We start from the raw sequence: 20,298 nt of genomic DNA on the forward strand, positions 1-20,298 counted from the left end.
ATATTTATGTTTAATTAATGTATATTAAATGTAACAATTCCTTTATGCTCACATATGTTTTCTATACACTTGCAACAACATGTATTAAACACAAATCCAAGTTTTTTCATACTTTTGATTGTTTTTTGTGTCTATATCTATCATATCTATGTGTACAAATACACGTGTCTATAGGTATGTACATTTTTATTTTACTATCTATCCATCCATTTTCCAAACTGCTTATCCTCACTATTTTATTATTTCATTATAAATTATTAAAATACAAATATTAAATATGTAATGTCTATATTTTTTTACGTTACATTCTTTTAAATATGTAAATACTGTACATACAAAATATGAAGTATATAGTTATTCCAATATTTTTATTGTACAAATGAATAAATTACTATATATTTATCCATGGCGGCAAGGTGGACGACTGGTTGGAGCGTCTGGCTCGTAGTTCTGAGGACCGGGGTTCAATCCCCGGCCCTGCCTGTGTGGAGTTTGCATGTTCTCCCCGTGCCTGCGTGGGTTTTCTCCGGGCACTCCGGTTTCCTCCCACATCCCAAAAACATGCGTGGTAGGTTAATTGACAACTCTAAATTGCCCGTAGGTGTGAATGTGAGTGCGAATGGTTGTTTGTTTGTATGTGCCCTGCGATTGGCCAGTTCAGGGTGTACCCCACCTCCTGCCCGATGATAGCTGGGATAGGCTCCAGCACGCCCGCCGCCTTAGTGAGGAGAAGCGGCTCAGAAAATCCATTTTCCATACTGCTTATCCTCACGAGGGTTGCAGGGGTGCTGCGGCCTTCCCAGATGACCTCGGGCAAGAGGCGGGGTACACCCTGGACTGGTCGCCAGCCAATCATAGGGAACGTATAAACAAACAACCATTCGCACCTACAGACAATCTAGAGTTTTCAATTATCCTACCATGCAAGTTTTTGGGATGTGGGAGGAAACCGTAGTACTCGGGAGAAACCCCACGCAGTAGTGGGGAGAACATGCAAACTCCACACTGGCAAGGCCGGATTTGAATCCTCAGAACTGTGAGCTAGATGTGCTAACCAGTCGTACACCGTCCCGCCATTATATATTTAACATTTGAATATTACATAAAAATATGATGATTTTTTTTCAAACTACAAAATTATATAAGTGTATTATTTTCCTACAGATTCATATTTTATTTGTATTTAAATATCGAGATTAACAATCGTAATTAACTTCCTAACAGAATGAAAGACAAATAGGAGCCCAAGAAGTAGTGATTTTACTAAAATCTGAAAAAAGTAATACTTTGTATTTATTATGTTTCAATACATTCAAAAGTATCTTACATTTTAATTCAATTATGAAAATTATAGAAAAAATATTTAATATTTAACTACCTCACTGAAATTAATTAGAAAAAATATTAATATAAATGTAATGTAAAATGATAAAGCAATTAAGGTAAGAGACCAAAAGTTTAACAAAATTCACAAACGTTTAATACAAATTACAATTTTTTTTTTTTTTTTTTTTTGAACCAAACCCAAGCATTCAAGTCAGAGGCATGGTAATAAAAGTGTACAGCAGTCAACTTCAAAGTCCAATACAGTGCAAGTGTGAAACTAGCGCTTTAAAAACCTTCAAGCAAGTGTGACTAAAATCCCATAAAATGGTCCTGAGTGGCAAGGTCAAAGTGCAAGGTGATGTCACCATTCTGGTGGCCCATCACCAGTGTGGCGCCACCCTCTGCCCAGCGAGCCAGCTGCCAGCCTTCACAGTCACGGGCCGCAGCCACCGCCACCATGACGCCGTCACATGACCGCCGCCTCAGCTGCCACATGCACACGCAGCCGCTCTGACTCAGGCCCGCCACCGCAGCGCTGCTGGCGTCAGCCTCGCACAGCCTGCGGGAAGCGAGACATATCGGAAATTGTCAAAACTGCCATCGTAACACATCTATATTAACTGCACAGAAGTTAACCAGTTTGAAATTATTACAGCAAACCCCCCACAGATTTACAATTCAACATTCGCAAACTCATCTACTGCGGTTGCCTCAGTGTGCACCCTCTTTCAACGAGGGATGACTGTGTTCAGAATGAACCAATCACATTCAAACTAAGGCTGCAACTAATGATTATTTTAGTACTTGATTAATCTGTCGATTATTTCTCCAATTAATCGATAAATCAAATAAAAAAATTTTTTATTTCCATACGTTTACTTAAAAACAGGACATTATTCCAAATTAACAGCGCAGAAAAGGCACAAACATAAACTGATTATGATTCAGTTATTGGTTTGATCCGTAACACATCAGAAAATTGGCGAAAATGTAGATAATTGTTTTCCAAAGTTAAAGCAGATGTTTGCAAAAATACAAATGTCTGAGGCTGAAATTCCAAGGATTTGGACAATTTTAAGTTAAACAAGCTCTCTAAACAATTAATTGATTATCAAAAATAGTTGATTAATTTGACTGTTGCGCTTCTAATTCAATCTCATGTATAATGGGAGTCAGCACACACATGCCACCCTGTGAAGTGCACCTGATAACCCCCAAATAAAAAGCTGATGTTCTAGTAGGCTTTTCCTGACATTTTTGTGCTCTCTCGCAGAAGCCTGAATGTTTGGTGCTATCACTGACTACTTTTTGGATTGTGATTTGTTATTTCTGAACACAGCCACATCCCCAGTTATATAAGTGGGTGTGCATACTTTTACAACCACATTATCACACTTGTTTATTTTTTCTTCCCCTCTTGTAAAGATTTCACATTTTTTTTAATTGAGTTGTACAAGTTATACTGTAATTTCCCGTGTATAATACGCTCTTGAGTTTAATATGCACCCCCAAAATCGTACTTAACCAGCTGAATTTTCCTTCTACCTAAGTATAATAAGCACCCCAGAATTGCTGGTATCCATGCTAAACAATTCAAGTATTAGCTGCAGAGTAATTTGTATTTTATTATATTTTTCAAAGAAATGTTCTGCACATGTGCTGAGGAAATTAGTTCAATTCTGAAATTTTTAATTGGCTGACGTTCGTGTTGCTTCTTCACCATTTCTACTCGAGTTCTCAAATAAGCAAAGAACCAAGACGGTGATTGACTCAAAGCAATGCTCAATGATAAGTATAACATTTTAATTGCACTGTTGAAAATAGTACTCTTACATAGCAATAACAGGCTGACAAATTTTAGTAATTTTTCTCACATCAATGTATAATACATACCCTCAATTTTTCCTGAAATTTTGGTCAAAAAAAATGTGTACTATACACAAGAAATTATGGTAGGTCACATTAATGGTGAAAAAGTTTTGAAATGATTTCTTTTGGTCTCATTCTTTAATAACACAAAAACCGTGTATTTGAACAGGGATCTGCAGACTTTATATCCACTGTACAATCAAAATTATAAACAGTTGAATATTAAAAAAAAGACAATATACTGGATACAGTGAACCAGATTGACCTATTTGCGTTTTTTTCTGTGGAACCTCACCTCAGCTATATTTTTGCTGTTTTGATGATGGCGAGAAGCCCTGGCTAATAGGAAAGTAGTCATTGTTATGTTGAAGTGATGCATCTCGACTGAGAGACGAAAATCTTTGTATGTCGGGGTGGAGCTAAGTTTAGCCTGGGATGTTGATGGAAGTTACAGTTTTTGCTCTACTACACGAAACGTGCACGTCTTCTAGCCGCCACGAATAATGACATTTCACTGTACATTAAAAGCAATAAATGTAAAACCCTCCCAGCACACATCTTTAATTAGCCAGCTGGCAGTTAGCTAGCTAGCATGTGAAGCTAGCGTAGTGACCTACAATTACATCCTCACAAACTCACCGACTCAAAATGCACCACACCGGTCACAGACGATCCAAATTAAAGTCATTTGTTCACAAAAAGCTGGTCAATATCAAGCCAACTGGAAGGCTAACAAAAAACATTAGCTCACCTTCCCGACCAGGACGTGGGCGGGTCCAGACGCGCTGCCAGGACGCTTTTACCAGTGAGAGGATTCAACGCAACCAAGGAGAAGAGCACCGACTTCTTCTCCTCTTCTTCTTGCTTGAAGAACGTTTCATCCTTGCTCTTGTTTTTCTCGTCCTGGTGGCAGCCCAGAGACAGGTGCTGCAGGAGGACTAACAACACACCCTGAGCACAGAAAGTAACAAGAGAACAATTGTTAAGTTCTCAAATATTTGCCACTTTAGTCTCATCCATCTGTCTAGTATACGTGCTTCCAATTCGGTAGGAATCAGGCAAAAATCTTGAGGATGTGTTTGTCTGGAAGGACCCCTGGAAATGGCCAAAATTACTCTAAAATGGCCACTTTAAAGCATAGTGTCTTTTGGATTTTGGAGCCTTTTTTGTGCGTTTACTCATGATAGACATCCATCCATTTTCTGTACTGCTTATCCACACTAGAGTCATGGGCATGCTGGAGCCTATCCCAACTATCTTCGGGCGAGAGGCGGGGTACACCCTGAACTGGTCGCCAGCCAATAGCAGGGCAGATAAAAACAAACAACCTTTCACACCTACAAGTAATTTAGAGTCTGCAATCAACCTACCACGCATGCTTTTGGGATGTGGGAGGAAACCGGGGTGCCCGTAGAAAGCCCACGCAGGCACGGAGAGAACACGCAAACTCCACACAGGCGGGGCCGGGATTTGAACCTCGGTCCTCAGAACTGTGAGGCAGATGTGCTAACCAGTCCCCCACCGTGCCATCAAATTTCATGTTCATGGACAAATTGCAAATTGAATTTGGAAAACTAAAAAAAAAAAGTTTCGTTTTATGGTTTGTCATTAAACTTCTAAAATGGCAGACTTACTGTGTCTTTTAGGACATGGCTTCGAAACACTTCTTTTGTGTGTGTAATCATGATGAACATGTATAACAAATTTGAGGCTGCAAAGTGAAACTGGCTTGAGCGGCTGAATTATTTTGGGACCTTGTGGACTTGACTCATTGGAGTTCGGTGTTTTATGGTGGTGAGTCATTAAATTTCGCTGCCACGCTCCACCCACACACAATAACAAAAACTCAAAGCCATTACAACATTTTGTCATCCATCTGTCCAGTATACAAGGTTCAAATTTGGCAGCAATCGGACAAAATCTTCGGGGACAAGGTGGTCTTTGAGAAACCCTGAAAATGGTCAACTTGGCTCTAAAATGGCCACTTCAAACTAAAATTGAAGACTTCCTGTGGGCATGTACACTTACACTGCAGGAGAACCCTCTTAAACAGGACGTGTTTGACAAACTGTCACTGAGCTGTATTTTCTGCAGCAAGTGTCCGCTCTTTAAATTCCTAAAAAAAATTAAAAAAAAAACACACAAAGCATAATAAATATTGTTAAATCTCATTGGATGGGGTACTTAATGACGTGTTCAGTGGGTGTTTAATCCTACCAAACAAAGAGTCGTCCTCCCTCATCTGTGCCGATCAGAGCGTCGGGGAGTGCATCCACTTGAGCCAGCGCTCCAACGCAAACACCGGGCGAGCCAAGAGGGACGCACCGGGAAGTGCTGCCGAGAGGAGAAAGGTTCAAACCAACAGAATTATACAATACACATTTGTTTGTGTTAGTTTTTTCAATAGGACAAAGTGCACTTTGAGATACATGTCTTGAATGTTCAACAAAAACACGTAGGTTAGGATCGCAGAAGAGTCTAAGCGGTCTCCGATGAGGACGAAAACATGAGCGTTAGGTCTGCTGGAGACTAAATTGTCTCAGATGTTCACAAAAAGACTTTACCTCATATGCTTGTGATGTACATTAGCTTCGTAGAAGAGTACATTTTCTTTGAATTCATAAAAATGCGTACATTAGATTCACAAAAACTTGAGTGTTAGCTTTGTTAAGACTAAATTGCCTCCAATCTTTCCAAAAACAAGTAGGTTAGCTTTGCAGGTGACCGGACTGTCTCGGATGTTTACAAAAATGCATACAGGAGGTTGGATGATCTGACTTACCTGCCATCGTTTGAGAGTGTGAACACCTGTAGCGTGCAGCCAGACGCAGAGTACGAGGAGGTGACCACCCTGGACTGCGCGACGCCCACAGCCGCCTGGACGCCACCATCAAGCAGTAGCCCAGGCTTGCTGCCACAGCATGACAGCACCCTGAGTACACGTTGGACGTCAGGGAATGTCTCAAAGATGAATAAAACTGGGCAAAGGGGAAAAATCGGGTTGTCATTTACCTCACTTCTATGATCTCGAGCTGACCCAGAGTCACACACATGAGGCCGGCGGCATCCGGGACGGAAAACATGTTGATCACCGGCTACATGGACGAACAACATCAACAAGATGATGAACCAGACTTTTTAAAACACCCTAATATGCCACCAAAGCCCTTCATGAATACTGTATGTTGAAGTGATACATCTCAAATGATAGACAACCTTTTTAGGTTAGGGAGGAGCTAAGTTTAGCCTGGTTGTTAGCAAAGACGTTATGAGACAGTCTTCGCACACGTGTGTATCTACTATTGCTGCTGAAATGATTCCAATTTCCAAATTGTGGGACTAATAAAGGTTGTCTTATATTATAAATATTTATGATATTCATGCACTTTTAAACTTATAGGCCCCTTTGCTCAAGTGACGTAGCGAACTACTAATTCATTTCCGGTATCGGTCCTCTAGTGTTATTCTTTATTACACTATTGTCTTCTCTCGACACTTATTAATTTGCCCGCCATTTTGCTTGTCAAAGTTGGTGACTGCCTGTTATTACCCAGTTCCAGCCAGACCTAGGTGACAAGTGTACTGTATCACCCTGTATAACTTATTTGGGTGTTCTGCGACTTCATGTCACGATGGATTAGCAATTAGCACAGCATCTTCGTCTTTCTCCTGTTAATTACGCCTCGTCCTGCCTACATGATAACAATACTTGTCAGAAGTGCAGCTTAGTGGCCGCCATGGAGGCGATGATTAGTGACTTATGCCGCATTGACACCGGACGTGAAGCGAACATTTGCCTCAGCGGCTTGGGATCGTATTTAGGCGCGTTAGCCCTAGCTCATAGGAAGCTGCGTCTGTTCAACATAGCGTACAACAACCATTGCCCCGTGGTACCCGAACAGCAAGTGGCAATGATTGGTAAGGGGGAAGTTAGAAAGGCATTAAAGAGGATGAAAAATGGAAAGGCAGTTGGTCCTGATGGCATTCCTTTGGAGGTATGGAAACATCTAGGAGAGCTGGCTGTGGAGTTTTTGACCAGCTTGTTCAACAGAATTCTAGTGGGTGAGAAGATGCCTGAGGAATGGAGGAAAAGTGTGCTGGTGCCCATTTTTAAGAACAAGGGTGATATCCAGAGCTGTGGGAACTATAGAGGAATAAAGTTGATGAGCCACACAATGAAGTTATGGGAAAGAGTCGTGGAGGATAGACTCAGGACAGAAGTGAGTATTTGCGAGCAACAGTATGGTTTCATGCCCAGAAAGAGTACCACAGATGCATTATTTGCCTTGAGGGTGTTGATGGAAAAGTACAGAGAAGATCAGCAGGAGCTACCTTGTGTGTTTGTGGATCTCGAGAAAGCCTATGTCAGAGTACCCAGAGAGGAACTGTGGTACTGCATGTATGATAGTATGATAGAATAATACAGGACATGTATGAGGGCAGCAGAACAGTGGTGAGGTGTGCTGTAGGTGTGACAGAGGAATTTAAGGTGTAAGTGGGACTGCATCAGGGATCAGCACAAATTGTCGGCGCGCGCAGAATGCCGCGGAGATCATCTCTCGTGCTTCATCCGTTTTAGTCGCATGCTTTGATGACGTCCTCAGCTTTCCCCTTGGTTCCACATACCGGCTACCGGAAATGGCCATAAAATGCAGAGGAAACTCCACCCTGTGATGTCCTTGCCAATATCAGCCGTAGTGACAGCCCCGACTTGGAGGAGAACTGCAGCACATTTTCAAAACAGCGTGCGTGGGTTGCACTCGAGTATAAAGGCAAACTGCGCGCGGGATAGCCGCAGTGACGTCAGCGCGAGTACAAAGAAGCCTTTATGTGCCAATTTCTAATCGAAATGCAGAGTGTGAAGCGGCTTGTGAGTAAGGGAATTGCTACAATGACTTAAGTACTACAACACTCACTTCAGTGAAGGGCCACGTGTGTCGTAGGGTCCAATCGCTTGATGACGACGCACGACTCCACAAACACACCGCCCACTTTCCCGCCGCAGCAATGCACAAGTGGCCGCCCGAGTCCAACAGGCAGCATGCGTCCACCAGAACACCTCCTGCCGGGGCCTGACACATCACCAACAAAAAATTTTTTTACTTACTGTCACAATATCAGTAATAATAATTTTTTTTTTAAATACCCGTGTGCGCAAAATGGTTTTTTTTCTATATCTGTGTAGATTCTCAGCCATTCAGGTCATGGTAATCCACAAAGGTTGAATCGAGGCAACTTCTTTTTTGTTGAATTTGTTGTTCTGGCTTATTTTCCGAAAACATTTCAATGAATTGGGCATTTATGATATTAGGTAGAGATGTTACGAGAGGTGCAAAGTTTCCGAAGCATGTTTCGGGTATTGGAAGTGGTGTTTCTGCAGCGCTCGTATTGAGACTTGGTCCATTTAGAGGAGGCGGAAATTATGACATCCGAAGTCTTGCTGCCAGTCAATTCAACTACATAGTCAGCAAAGCCCAATGGGCATTACTTGTTCATAGCAAATACTTCTTAACTATGGAGTGTACAAGCTCGCGTGTCGGCAACGGCAAAGCTATGAGTTAGCATCAATACACAAAATGTTATTTCAGCCGTTTTCTTTTGATGACAGAAGTCTTTGGCTCTAAAACCAAAAATGCCCTTTGAGGCTATTTCCTGCTGAAACATTTTGGCCACATTTCGGTGCATCACTACAAACAAGTTATGTGCAAGTTTTTATTTTCAAATGTTTTACTGCTTAGAAAATACGACATACTTTTACATGGCATAACAAATAAATGTTTCAAAATTGTACAAATTTATTCTGAATTATTTGCATATTTTTACTCCTTAGTGAATCGATATCGTAACAACTTATATCAATATCAAATCGCATCGCGACCCTAAAGAATCGAAATTGAATGGTTAGAATATTAACAATGCCTAGCCCTAATATCAAGCGTTGAAGACTTAAAATTGTTTTTAATGTTTACAAAGCGAAGATGAGATTTATGAGTACCACAATGGGGATACGTACAGAGGCATGTACGCTAGCCTCATTGAAGACTAAATTGTACTTGATGTTTACAAAAACGTACCTTAGATTGCTGTACAGCATTTTTCTGCATATTTGCACTTTCACCCATTTTTTTTCAGGAACCTATCCTCCATTATTCGCTGGAAATTTCACCTCATGTTTTGTGCTCAGTCCAAAGCCCTGTCTAATATAAAAGTAATTGCTTTGGCGCCATCTTGTAGCTAAGGAATTAGGCTGAAGTGAATTAAGGAACTTTATTTAGACAAAAGTAGTGCTTTGGCACCATTTTGTGGCACTGTCTCTGTCCAGCGGCACGGTGGCCGACTGGTTAGAGCGTCAGCCTCACAGTTTTGAGGTGCGGGGTTCAATCCCCGTCCCCGCCTGTGTGGAGTTTGCATGTTCTCCCCGTGCCTGCGTGGGTTTTCTCCGGGCACTCCGGTTTCCTCCCACATCCCAAAAACATGCATTAATTGGAGACTCTAAATTGCCCGTAGGCATGACTGTGAGTGCGAATGGTTGTTTGTTTCAATGTTCCCTGTGATTGGCTGGCAACCAGTTCAGGGTGTACCCCGCCTCCTGCCCGATGACAGCTGGGATAGGCTCCAGCATGCCCGCGACCCTAGTGAGGAGAAGCGGCTCAGATAATGGATGGATGGATGTCTCTGTCCATCGTGAATAGTGGGGAAACACTGTACCATTTACCACCAGATCCAAGCTAACCCAAAACATGCTAAAAGTTTCTTACTTTCAGTGTGCAGCTTCTGTGCTCCTCCACCGCTGTCAGCATTTGGACGTCAGGTGCCGGGGCAGGTGTGTCGAGAGCGGCGAGGTGTTGGGGGGACAGGGTCCGGGTGGAGGGGCTAAGCAAGGGTGGAAGGCTGAGAGAGGGGACGACAGTGGCAGTTGGCAATGAAGCAAGGGGGGTGAACCCCAGGGAGGGCAGCACTGGACTGGAGGGGAAGGTGGATGAGGGCGGGTGCAGCGGGGCAGAGGCCACTGGGGGGCTCAGTCGCAGCTGAGAGTTGACGCTGTGCTCATTTTTGACCGTTTTGGGAAACAAGTCTTTAAGCCTGTTCTCCTCCTGGCCTTCCTCTCGGGGGAGATCACGGCAGGGAAGAACCTCCCGCTCGCGGTCCCCACACTTCAGTTCTTGTTCCTCTGGGCTCTGACATATGCTGGGAGGGTCCAAATGTGAGGTTCCAGTGAGTTGCGTGTTCCAGGAGTCATCGTCTTTTGATTGGCTGGATGATTTGCCAGCCATGGGTGTGAGGCTGAGCGGCACACTGAGAGTAGTCACCGGAGTTCCAGGATGCCGCAGGACACCACCCGTGTTGTGGCACAGCGACGCAAAAGGTTCTGCTCTGGACTCCACAGCCACTTGGCGAAGTTTGCTGAGCTTCAGGGAGGCGAACTGGTCGTCGGGCAAGTGGAAGTCCTGATGGAGGTCCAGGTGCAACAGGTCGCCAGCCAGCTGCGAGAGGGGAGGAAGTAATGGAGTGGGGGTGGGCTTAGAAGAGGGCAGGAGGAGGGAACGCCACTTTTCAGAACCTGTAAGGACAAATTTTTAAAAAGAAACTAACATTGTTTCCAACATCTACGAAAAAATGTACTTAACCTTCGACTCAAAATTGTCTTGTTTAAGCAAACACGTACATTAGTAGGGTTGGGCATCGAGAATCGAGAACCAATTGGAACCGGGACTAACGTTGCGGTTCTCCCAAAATCGTTCAAATTTATACATTTCGGCTACCAGTTTCGATGCCTACAGTCCGGCAAACCCGAAGAAGAAGTGGCGAAAACCAACAAAGAAGAACGCACACAAAGACGTGCTTGTGCCAAACGATGGCGGCGAACCAGTCTTACCTTTGTTAAAATGAATGACCAGTCGCCTCAGTGAAATAAGATTATATTGTGCAAAGGAGGTTTTCACGATGTGCTCCGAGCCCCAGCCTACACCGCGCAGAGCTTCAGTGAAGTTAACTCTCAGTCAATAGGGTGAGTGAAACAAAAAAACACGTCTATGCCAACATTGAGGCAGCTAACAAGGCAAACAGTTGGTTGCACTTTTGACTGATGTTTTTTTAGTGTTTATTTTAGTCTTCAAAGCAACGCAAGAGCCGATGACAGAAAAAAAAAGAAAAAAAAAAAGCTAAACATTGAGCTAAAATTTCACCGTAGCAACTTTACATCACAATGAGTGATGTAAATGTTACACAGGATGGGCACATACAATTGCTAGCTCTCAGGGCAAGTTAAATAAAACAATGACTCTTGTGCTGAAGTTTTCGGTGTGCCTTGATTAAATTGTAAATCATAGAGTCATTGGGCGTGGAGTGGATCAGCCGTTAAAACCGGAAGTGCGTGACATAACCCACGTTGACTACAGCGAACGTCAACATATATTTGATTGACAGATGAAGGGCTCGTCTTCTGCGGACCAACCACAGTCTTGCAGCTCGAGGGTGGGCCTTATTTTTTCATGATTTCAGAGGCATAAAAAAACAACACCATTATTGTTTATCGTGTTAGTTTTTGGGAAATGATATCTTTAAAAAAAATTTGCCGTGACATGCCTACTGAGATGTTTACATGTCTTTGACTTTGAGATAAAACACATACATTAAGGTCATTGAAGACTAAACTGTCTTCACTAAATATGAGTACACGTTAACACATACGTTAGGCACATTGAACGCCCTAAATTATCTTTGATGTTTACAAAAATGTACATTAAGCTCGTTGAAAATTCTCTGCATGAATTACACTGGTCAACAACAAAATTATTGTCTTCAATTTTTTCGCTGATTTGGGACAATTTTGATGCAAAGTTTGTAACATCTGATTAATGAACTGTTAACTGTCCTGAACAAGCGAAACAGTTGTCATTTTCTGATTCAACGATGCAAAATTTTCCCAAATCAGTAAAAAAAAAAAAAAAAAGACAATTTACAAAAAATAAAAATAAAAAAAGTAACTCGTGTACGCTAGGTTTACTGAAGAATCAAAAAGATCTTTGATGTTTTTGAACACGTACATGTACTGTACGATCAGTTCGCTGAAGATGAAATCATCTTCGATGTTTACGACGAGTCATTATCTCCAATGTTAAGAAAAAAACTAGGCTAGGTTAATTTAATACTCAAAGTTGTCTTGGATGTTTACAAAAACACACAAGTTACGTTTGTAGACTATAAATGGTCTTTAAACATATGTTAGCTTTATTAAGGAAGGGGTTTACAAAACAAGTACGTTAGATTCACTCAAGACGTTATGTTTCCGTAAACATAAAACATGATTCAGTCTTTGACATTAGCTTTGTTGAAGACTCAAAATTGTCTTCAATGTTTACAAAAACACGCATAGTAGGTTCTGTGAAGACCCAATTTTGTTTGATTTTCACAAAAACAGACGCTCCGTTAGTTGAGACAAAATGTTCTTAAATGTTGTAAAAATCAGCTCCATTTGAGTCTTTGAAGACTAGGTTGCCTTTCATGTTTACAAAAAACATACATTAGGTTCGTCAGAGAGTATATCATTGATTATTTGGAAAAAAAATAAGAATAAGTCTCTAAATTGTCTTTGATGTTCACAAAAGTGAGTGGCTGTGTCTTTGAGCCAGCTTCCTTGTGAACATGAACATTATAGCTATGCTATGGAAAATGGATGACTGATATTGAAGTGCTCCAGTGTTCTCCACACAGTGTATACACAGTGTCATGCAAGTCTTACCTGAGGCCACAGGAGTGGACTTGACCATCTTGTAAAAGATCGGTAAGACCTTCTGGGCCCCGGAAGAAGGTTGCGTGTCAGGCGACGTGGCCTTGGGATCGTCGGATGGCGGCTCAACCTCTTCCGGAGATGAGTGGGATTTTGGAGAATTTGTCTCATGGCGAGACGACGGGCCAGGAGAAGGTGAGGGTCTCTGGACCCGAGGCTTCCCCCTGCCTCGACCCCTCTGGCTCTTCTGACCCTTCCTCAGACGAGTGACTCTAGGGGGCGAAACGGCTTTCATGGGGGTCTTAGCGATGGACATCGGACTGGAACGCTCACTGGAGATGACCGGGTTGGCTTTTTTCTGGCGAGGTCGTCCCGGGTTCAGCTGGGTATGGATGACGGCCCGCAGGTCCGGCTGGCTCTGTGAGAGAGCCATGCTCCTGGTAGTGCGGATGTAGTACTCCGCAGGGAAAGGTAGTCCCTCCACCAGGTTGCAGCACTCCAACAGTCTCTTCCCATCTCCTTCCCCTCCTGCTATTGTTTCGACGCTGCAAAAACTAGGTTTGAAGTAGCTAGCCTAAAGAAGGAACACCAATGTTTTAATACTAGTGAATTTATACAACATACCACCCCATACACCCCCCTCCCCCCCAGTAAAAAAATTCCATAATTGCCTATAGCTGATAAATGATAGCAGCGAAGCACTACTTTCGTCTACATGAAGCTCCTCAACTCACTTCAGCATGTACCTTAGCACCAAGATGCCACAAGGTAAAGCACTACTTTTCTATGAAGGCTTTGGCCTGAGCGAAAAAATTCAGCAAATAGGTGAATTCGCAAGTAGTGAATCGCAAATATGCAGGGGAACACCTCAACCCATCAACTTATTGTACAGTGAAAGCCTGCATATTTGGGGTTCAGCATTTGCGAATCACCTTTTCACATTTTTTGGGGGAACGTATTATTATTATTATTATTATTATTCACCTGTTCACTGTCTTTGTGCTCAGCCCAACACATTTGGTAATTCATTTGCATTCATTTCAATGGGAAACGGGGTCACGGAATGAATCAAATTCATAACCTGAAGTTCCACTGTATTTGATTGACAGTTGAGCAAGGGTGTGATTTCTATTAATTCAGAGGACACGACCACAGCGTTTGACAGCGGAGACAATTGCTTGATTTTTCATGATTTTTAAGCCTCAATTTATATACCCGTACTTGATTTTTTTCCCTTAAATTTGGCACGGTTGTTAACAGCCTTCTCTGTGTCAAGTTTACAAGACATGTATTTTTAAGATATTTAAGAAATCCTACCAAGTCCAACATTCCTGTTCTCTTGGAAGATCATTTTGCTTAATAACATATTCCTCATTTCATTACTCTTTTTTTCTTGTTTTTTTTTGGGGTGGGGAGTGTCAATAACTATCCATTAGTGGCGATTTACTGTATTTCTTATTTTAAGCCAAACTTACTCATAACAGTAATAAAATTTCCATCCACAAGTTATAATACCTCATCAAGTAAAAAAAATTAATAAAAATAAAATAATAATAATAAAATACAGTACCGGAACCAAAAGTAAACTCTCTAACACAATAACTGCCTGTTAAGAAGAAATACCTTGGCAGACAAAAAAATAAGAACCTATTTGCTTTGATTGGGTTTCATCTTGGCTAGATTTAAGTTCTTGCAGCATACCTGTTTTTCCAAATTTTCATGACTCTTTTCATCAAGTGTGACGTGTCCGCCATCTCCTCCCACAGTGTGATTCTCAGTTCTGTTTCCGTCTGGCACCTCTGCTTCCTTTTTCCCGTCTTGTTTCTCATCCTCGAGGGCCGGAACATTCCAGTGCGAGAGCAGCAGAGAGGGCGATGCCGATCCCGAACTTTGGCTTTCATCTGCAAACCTCGCATCGCCTTGCACCTTTCCTCCTTCCTCGCTGTGACTCTGCCAGCGCATGCGGCTGCGGCGGGAGCGCAGGCGCAAGGCCGGGCTCGCTCTGGAAACGCAGGGCGGGTTGTGGCGGACCAGGTCCGGTTCCGGCGTGGACGGAAGCAGAGTCCTGACCAAGCTGCTGGAGTCAGCGGGACCTGATGAAAGTTGTTACGGTGTTATACAGGCACCAGTCAAAATATTAAGTATATGATGTTGTGGTGACCTTATTATAATATTCAAAACACTAGGGCTGGGTATTGTTAAGAACAGCAACATACAATATGGAAAAAAAAATGGAATGCTGAACTTAACTTTGAACTAGTTCACGTAGAAAATGAACTTTCTTAACACTGATCCTGTATTATTTCCCATCACAATACATATTGCATGTTTAAAACAAAAACAAACAAAACAAAAAAAAATATATATATATATATATATCACAATATCATTTTCCGCCCACAATATCGTACAGCCCTAGTTCACACCATGTCCGTATGGGCTGTTGTGCATGACATTCAAGCAGAGCACCCTAGCCTTTGCTTCTGTAGAGTGTGGGGATGGTGACCTCAAGTGGACATATTAAATACCTGCACCTCTCCAAAGTATCACATAATGAATTGGATATATGAACCTTATAAAGTTATATAATCATATATTAAATACTAAGTCGCTCTTTTGCAGATTTCATTCATTGCTGGGGTTTCCTGTAACGTAACCCTGGCGATAAACGAGGACACCCACCCCTACAAAACACCATTCACTGTGATGCAGTACAGTAAACTACAACCACAATAATAAAGTAAAAATTCCGAAAATGTCGGGTTGATTTGATTAATTAATTAAAGTTTGTCAGGACAATTTGTTTTAACCAATATGTGCAGCGTTTTCCGTAGTTCAATGCTAGTTTACAAAAGCAGAGTCAGTGTTGCCAATTTAGTGTTGCGTGGATTTCCTACTGAAACATGGCGTACGCTCAAATCCAGAAAACGTTGTACGCACAAAAATATCCAGATGTATGAATCTGTGCGTACGCATTAATCCAAGCACATTTCCTTCGTACATCCCAATCAACGTGGAAATGAGCGCACGTTGGAGGAGCCGACGCCTCCCTGTCCACTCCTGCATTTAAATATGCAAATCATATTTAAATGAACCCTGCACCTGAGATCCCGATCTCTGCATGATCAGGAAAAAAAGGAAAATGAGCAAGGTAATGATGTCTCCGAGGCAATGTTGCCCGGCATTAATTGTTCATCAGTGCGAATTGTTCATGTGTCTCTGATGTGCAGATTTATTCTAACAGTTTCCCAGCATCACCTGTAAGTGTTGTCAAAGCACCAACAGCTGTAGAAACATGCGTGCGCCACCATGAATTTGGAGTGAGGCACCGCACATTTCCACGATCATTTCACTCTTGATACATCTGAACTTTGCCGTGAAAAATAATGTACGCCACGTTTTTGTGCGTACTCACCTTTTTTTTTTACATGAGGCCCCGCGTCCCTATATTAATCCACATGGACTAGACATTTGTGCAAAATTAACTTTTTGAAATGACCTCTTGTTTTTCACATACCTCCATATGTAGGCTTAGGTGTCCCCTCTGGCTCTGTCTGGTCCTGGTGCTGGTCTTGCTTTGGAGTGCCGTCGTTCCTCACGTGTTTCCGCACCGCCTCCAGTCGCTCAGCACGCTGCCAACACAAATGTACACGCTTGTGTGAGAACAAGGCTGACTGACTTAAAGTGGACACACTGTGGTGCCTTTACTTATTGGTTTAAATTGTTACGTGACTAAGTTCATAACTCAAAACACTCATATCTCAAATCATCTATCCTCGTTGAAATCAATAGAAATTAAGCCGTTCAAGCCCCCCTGAACACCAATACATTTTTTAAAATAAATTGCACTCAACGGTATTTTGTACATAATAAAAACATACAGAAATATAATCAAATAGAATGTCAACGTTTAAACAGTGTGTACATCATGATTTCATGCTTCAATTCAACGGACTTTGTGCTGCTCCATCTGGTGTGCACACCTTTGCTGCTAAGGGGCAGTATAATATATACAGACATATTATATGGAGATTTGATGATGAAACAGAAGACGGTCACAACTAAGCTGCAATAAGTCGTTTTTCGCAGTGGATAAACAATATACGCCTTTGACTATTTTTGTATGTTCAGTCTGCATGTTTTGCTGCCATTTGTGTTGTTTTGTGTTGAAATCGGTACTAGTTTTGTTAGCCCGCCGTCTATGGCATTTAGCATTGAGCTAACAGACTTTTTTGGTTCAATACGTGTGTAATTATTTTGTTTTATGTTTCGTTTTTACTACTGGGAGTGGCAATAAACAGCGGTGAAGTTCGTTGCCACCATCAAGCGCATGTAAATAACATTTTTGATCAAAACTCAAGACAAGAAAATCGGGCCAAGCAACAGCTCAAAAGCCAAAAGCTAATCAGAGCTGCAGTGTTGTTGAATGTGCATATTAGCAGTAGCTTTTGATAAGCAACACTAACTTGAATCCTTGGCAAAGTTCTTGATGTAGAGATTTGATTTTTACTTTTTGGGTGATGTGTCTACTGGATGCACCACATGCATGGAACCACTCCACTAACTGAGAAGTGTATGAAGTGCTGCCTCCACTAGTGAAAATACAATCCTTGCTTTAAATTTTTTTTATGGCCTGCTTTCTTTTTTTGTACTGACTCTTGGCTCAAATTCTGAAATCGGCATTGGCAGCAAGGGTTGGGGTCTGACGGGGGCTGGAAACAGGACCACCTCTTTTAAATAGTTAAAAAATATATATATATATAAATAAATAATAACTTTTCTTTTAATATCAATACATCAAAAAAACAATGGGATTGTTTTTACCTGCAGTTTCTGGGCTGTCTTGAGATACTCCTGCTGGAGCTGGGCCAACTTCCTCCGAAGCTGCAAAGAGGAAAACGGAAGAACGAGAAAAATCATGACATCAAATTAACATAATACAGTTCTCAATTGCATCACCAGTGGTGGCTATTGCTGTTTACTATACTGATGCCTTCAGTGGTTTAAGAGAGTAGTCATAACGCTATTCATGGGACCCGCAAATAGCGAATAAACAATTAATTGCACCCCCTTACAAATGTTTATAATTGCTTTTAGTAATACTTTAAACCTGAATATACCACAAACTATGACCCTAAAACATGTTAAGATCAGTTCAACCTCATCTTCAGACATTACCTTTAAAATAAATAGCAGATATGGTTTCACCAAAACAAAAACATACACATGCGCTGAACTCTCCAGAACTTCCACTGACAACCCAGACTAAACTTAGCTCCTCCCCAACATACAAAGATGTGAAACAGATGTGTCACTTCAACATAATTCCATGACCCCAGTTACAACTTTTCTAGTACCCAGGCAGTCCTGTGCCATCTTAGTGTTGTACAGGAAGAGTCCAAAAATACACCCAAATGGCCCTAACAGGGGACTTTTTCAAATCAAAGCCACTTTCTCGGCCACTTTCATAGGAAGCGTTTAGGGTTTCTGCCAAACAATTTGATGAGCATTCGCACAATTACATCACACTCCTCTTTGGCGAACTCTCCTCTAGAAAATTCTAAATATTTGTGGGGGCATCTATTATTCGCATCGGGTCAACCATGTGCAGTGAACCCTTGTTATTAGCGGGCACCGCTAATAAGAAGGGTTCACTGCACACTTATCAAAAATGTGTTGTTGAGCATTTCATGTTGATTCGACTTATTTAAATTGAAACTGGTCCGACTATTATGTATCGTGCAAAGACTCAAAAACTCCCAAGTCACGTTCCAAATGTATTTACTGGGAAGGATAAGGGATATAATTTAAGAGGTAACTGTAACTTTGATATGGGCTATGCTCGCACAAATCTCAGGAGAATATCATCCTATGGAGTAACTGTGCAGAATGGGCTACATCAGGAAGGTCAAACTAATTTTTGTCCCTCAGACGGCCGTTATGATGATGAACTACCGATGGGCATGTACCGATACCATGTATCGTTATCCAGCCGATATCAGCCTTATTGCAAGGTATCAGGCTGTGAAGGTTGCCGATACCAGACACCGATACTTGAGGCAAAAAAAATTTACATCGAGTAAGTCCACCACGCCAGCAGTTGCCGCTATACTGCTGTGTGACCCATTGGCAAATCTTCATGTGTGTCGTCAGTCAGAAAAATATTTTTGTTCACAATGATATGTCATTGTCAACACTGACTATGTCAATTTTGGTATTTTCATGAAGTTGACGCACATGATTTGCTTTCGAGGGCCACATAAAATGACGTGGCGGGCCAGATCTGGCCCCCAGCCATGAATTTGACACCTTGGGGCTAGAAGCTAGAAGATAAAATGAAGCAAAGAAAAAAATATTGCTCTATTAAAAAAAAAAAAAAAAAAAATGTATAAAGGAATTATATTTGCAAATTACCAAATATCTTCTGGATTAAATTTTGGACTTCTTGATTCTAAACTGTTCTTTTCTTTTTCTTCTGTACAACATTGCAGAGACTTATATTTGTTATGTTATTTTCAAAGTTAAGAATAAAGAATTATTGGAAATGTGGATATTCTACGTTATATAATGTAAGTATTCTATCTAAGAAGTGATGGATGGGGTAGGGCATAATAAGATTAGGCGTCTTAATACTCCTTTTTAAACAGTTATTTGTATAGTTTTCGCTGTTTGTCCTTTCTATTCTTTCTTATTTGATAATTATGTTCAAATAAATAAAGAATTACGGTACATCGTCCTTGTCATCGGAGTAGAGTGTGGACCTCAGCTGCTCCTCACAATGCAGGACATCCCCAACGGCACTGCTCTGCATCCTGCTCACTCACTAACACAACACACACACACACACATGTAAATAATGCAAAATAAAACAAAATGTAAAAAATACACTTTAGGGTACGTAAAGCTAAGCTAGGCTACAGCGCATTAGCGCCTAAGGCTAGGCGCTTAGCTAAAATGGAAGCTGTTTGCTACCGTTCACGTCGTAAATACAAACAAAAACATTTCAACGATATACGTCAAAGGTGTCTATAAACAACCTTTGGCTGTCAGTGACCGCCGACAAAGTTATCCAAACACATACGCTGACTCTTGTGGCGACTCCATTAACTCCATGGAGGTTGGCGATCGATGACGCGACTGTTGATGCCATTCCAAATTCCTGCGACTGCTCGCTGAATACAGGCGAAAGCAGTCAAACTCCGATGACTCGAACGCCATGAACACGGGACTGCGAAAACGTGCAAAATAAATGTATTTTGAAAAACAACAGGTCATACGACACATACTGGGAAAAATACGTATTCATTTTCTAATTATTTAGTCACAAGATGCTATGAAGAGGGGAAAAAAACTAAGTACCATACAAATTAACT

The 20,298-nt window shown here is 41.6% G+C and overlaps 1 protein-coding gene across 3 annotated transcripts; it reads right to left on the minus strand.

The window, feature by feature from the left end:
- Positions 1–1,457: 1,457 nt before the first annotated feature.
- Positions 1,458–20,160, minus strand: palb2 (partner and localizer of BRCA2). Of its 3 annotated transcripts, none has more exons than XM_061770294.1 (14): positions 20,007–20,158; positions 19,656–19,748; positions 17,750–17,809; positions 16,443–16,557; positions 14,627–15,018; positions 12,938–13,499; positions 9,954–10,756; positions 8,112–8,267; positions 6,208–6,290; positions 5,978–6,127; positions 5,413–5,529; positions 5,224–5,311; positions 3,947–4,146; positions 1,458–1,885 (listed from the first exon to the last, which is right to left on the minus strand). In XM_061770294.1, the coding sequence occupies exons 2-14, from the start codon at positions 19,734–19,736 to the stop codon at positions 1,636–1,638; spliced, it is 3,057 nt and encodes a 1,018-aa protein (XP_061626278.1). In that variant the 5' UTR covers positions 19,737–19,748; positions 20,007–20,158; the 3' UTR covers positions 1,458–1,635. The 3 variants fall into 3 exon arrangements, 2 of the variants coding, with proteins under 2 accessions (XP_061626278.1, XP_061626279.1); XM_061770295.1 differs by having other exon boundaries at positions 19,963–20,086; XR_009788102.1 differs by lacking the exons at positions 1,458–1,885; positions 6,208–6,290 and having other exon boundaries at positions 4,096–4,146; positions 5,978–6,173; positions 20,007–20,160.
- Positions 20,161–20,298: the final 138 nt, after the last annotated feature.

Source organism: Phyllopteryx taeniolatus, chromosome 4 (assembly GCF_024500385.1).
Source record: "Phyllopteryx taeniolatus isolate TA_2022b chromosome 4, UOR_Ptae_1.2, whole genome shotgun sequence".
Lineage (NCBI taxonomy): Eukaryota > Metazoa > Chordata > Actinopteri > Syngnathiformes > Syngnathidae > Phyllopteryx > Phyllopteryx taeniolatus.

Excerpts from the sequence above, each read along its gene's own strand:
- palb2 (XM_061770294.1), bottom strand. The coding sequence starts at position 19,736 with ATGCAGAGCAGTGCCGTTGGGGATGTCCTGCATTGTGAGGAGCAGCTG. Across the intron at positions 8,268-9,953 it reads ACAGAAGCTGCACACTGAAA|GCCCCGGCAGGAGGTGTTCT; the intron begins GTAAGAAACTTT and ends GTGATGTGTCAG. Across the intron at positions 5,530-5,977 it reads ACACTCTCAAACGATGGCAG|CACTTCCCGGTGCGTCCCTC; the intron begins GTAAGTCAGATC and ends TCCTCTCGGCAG.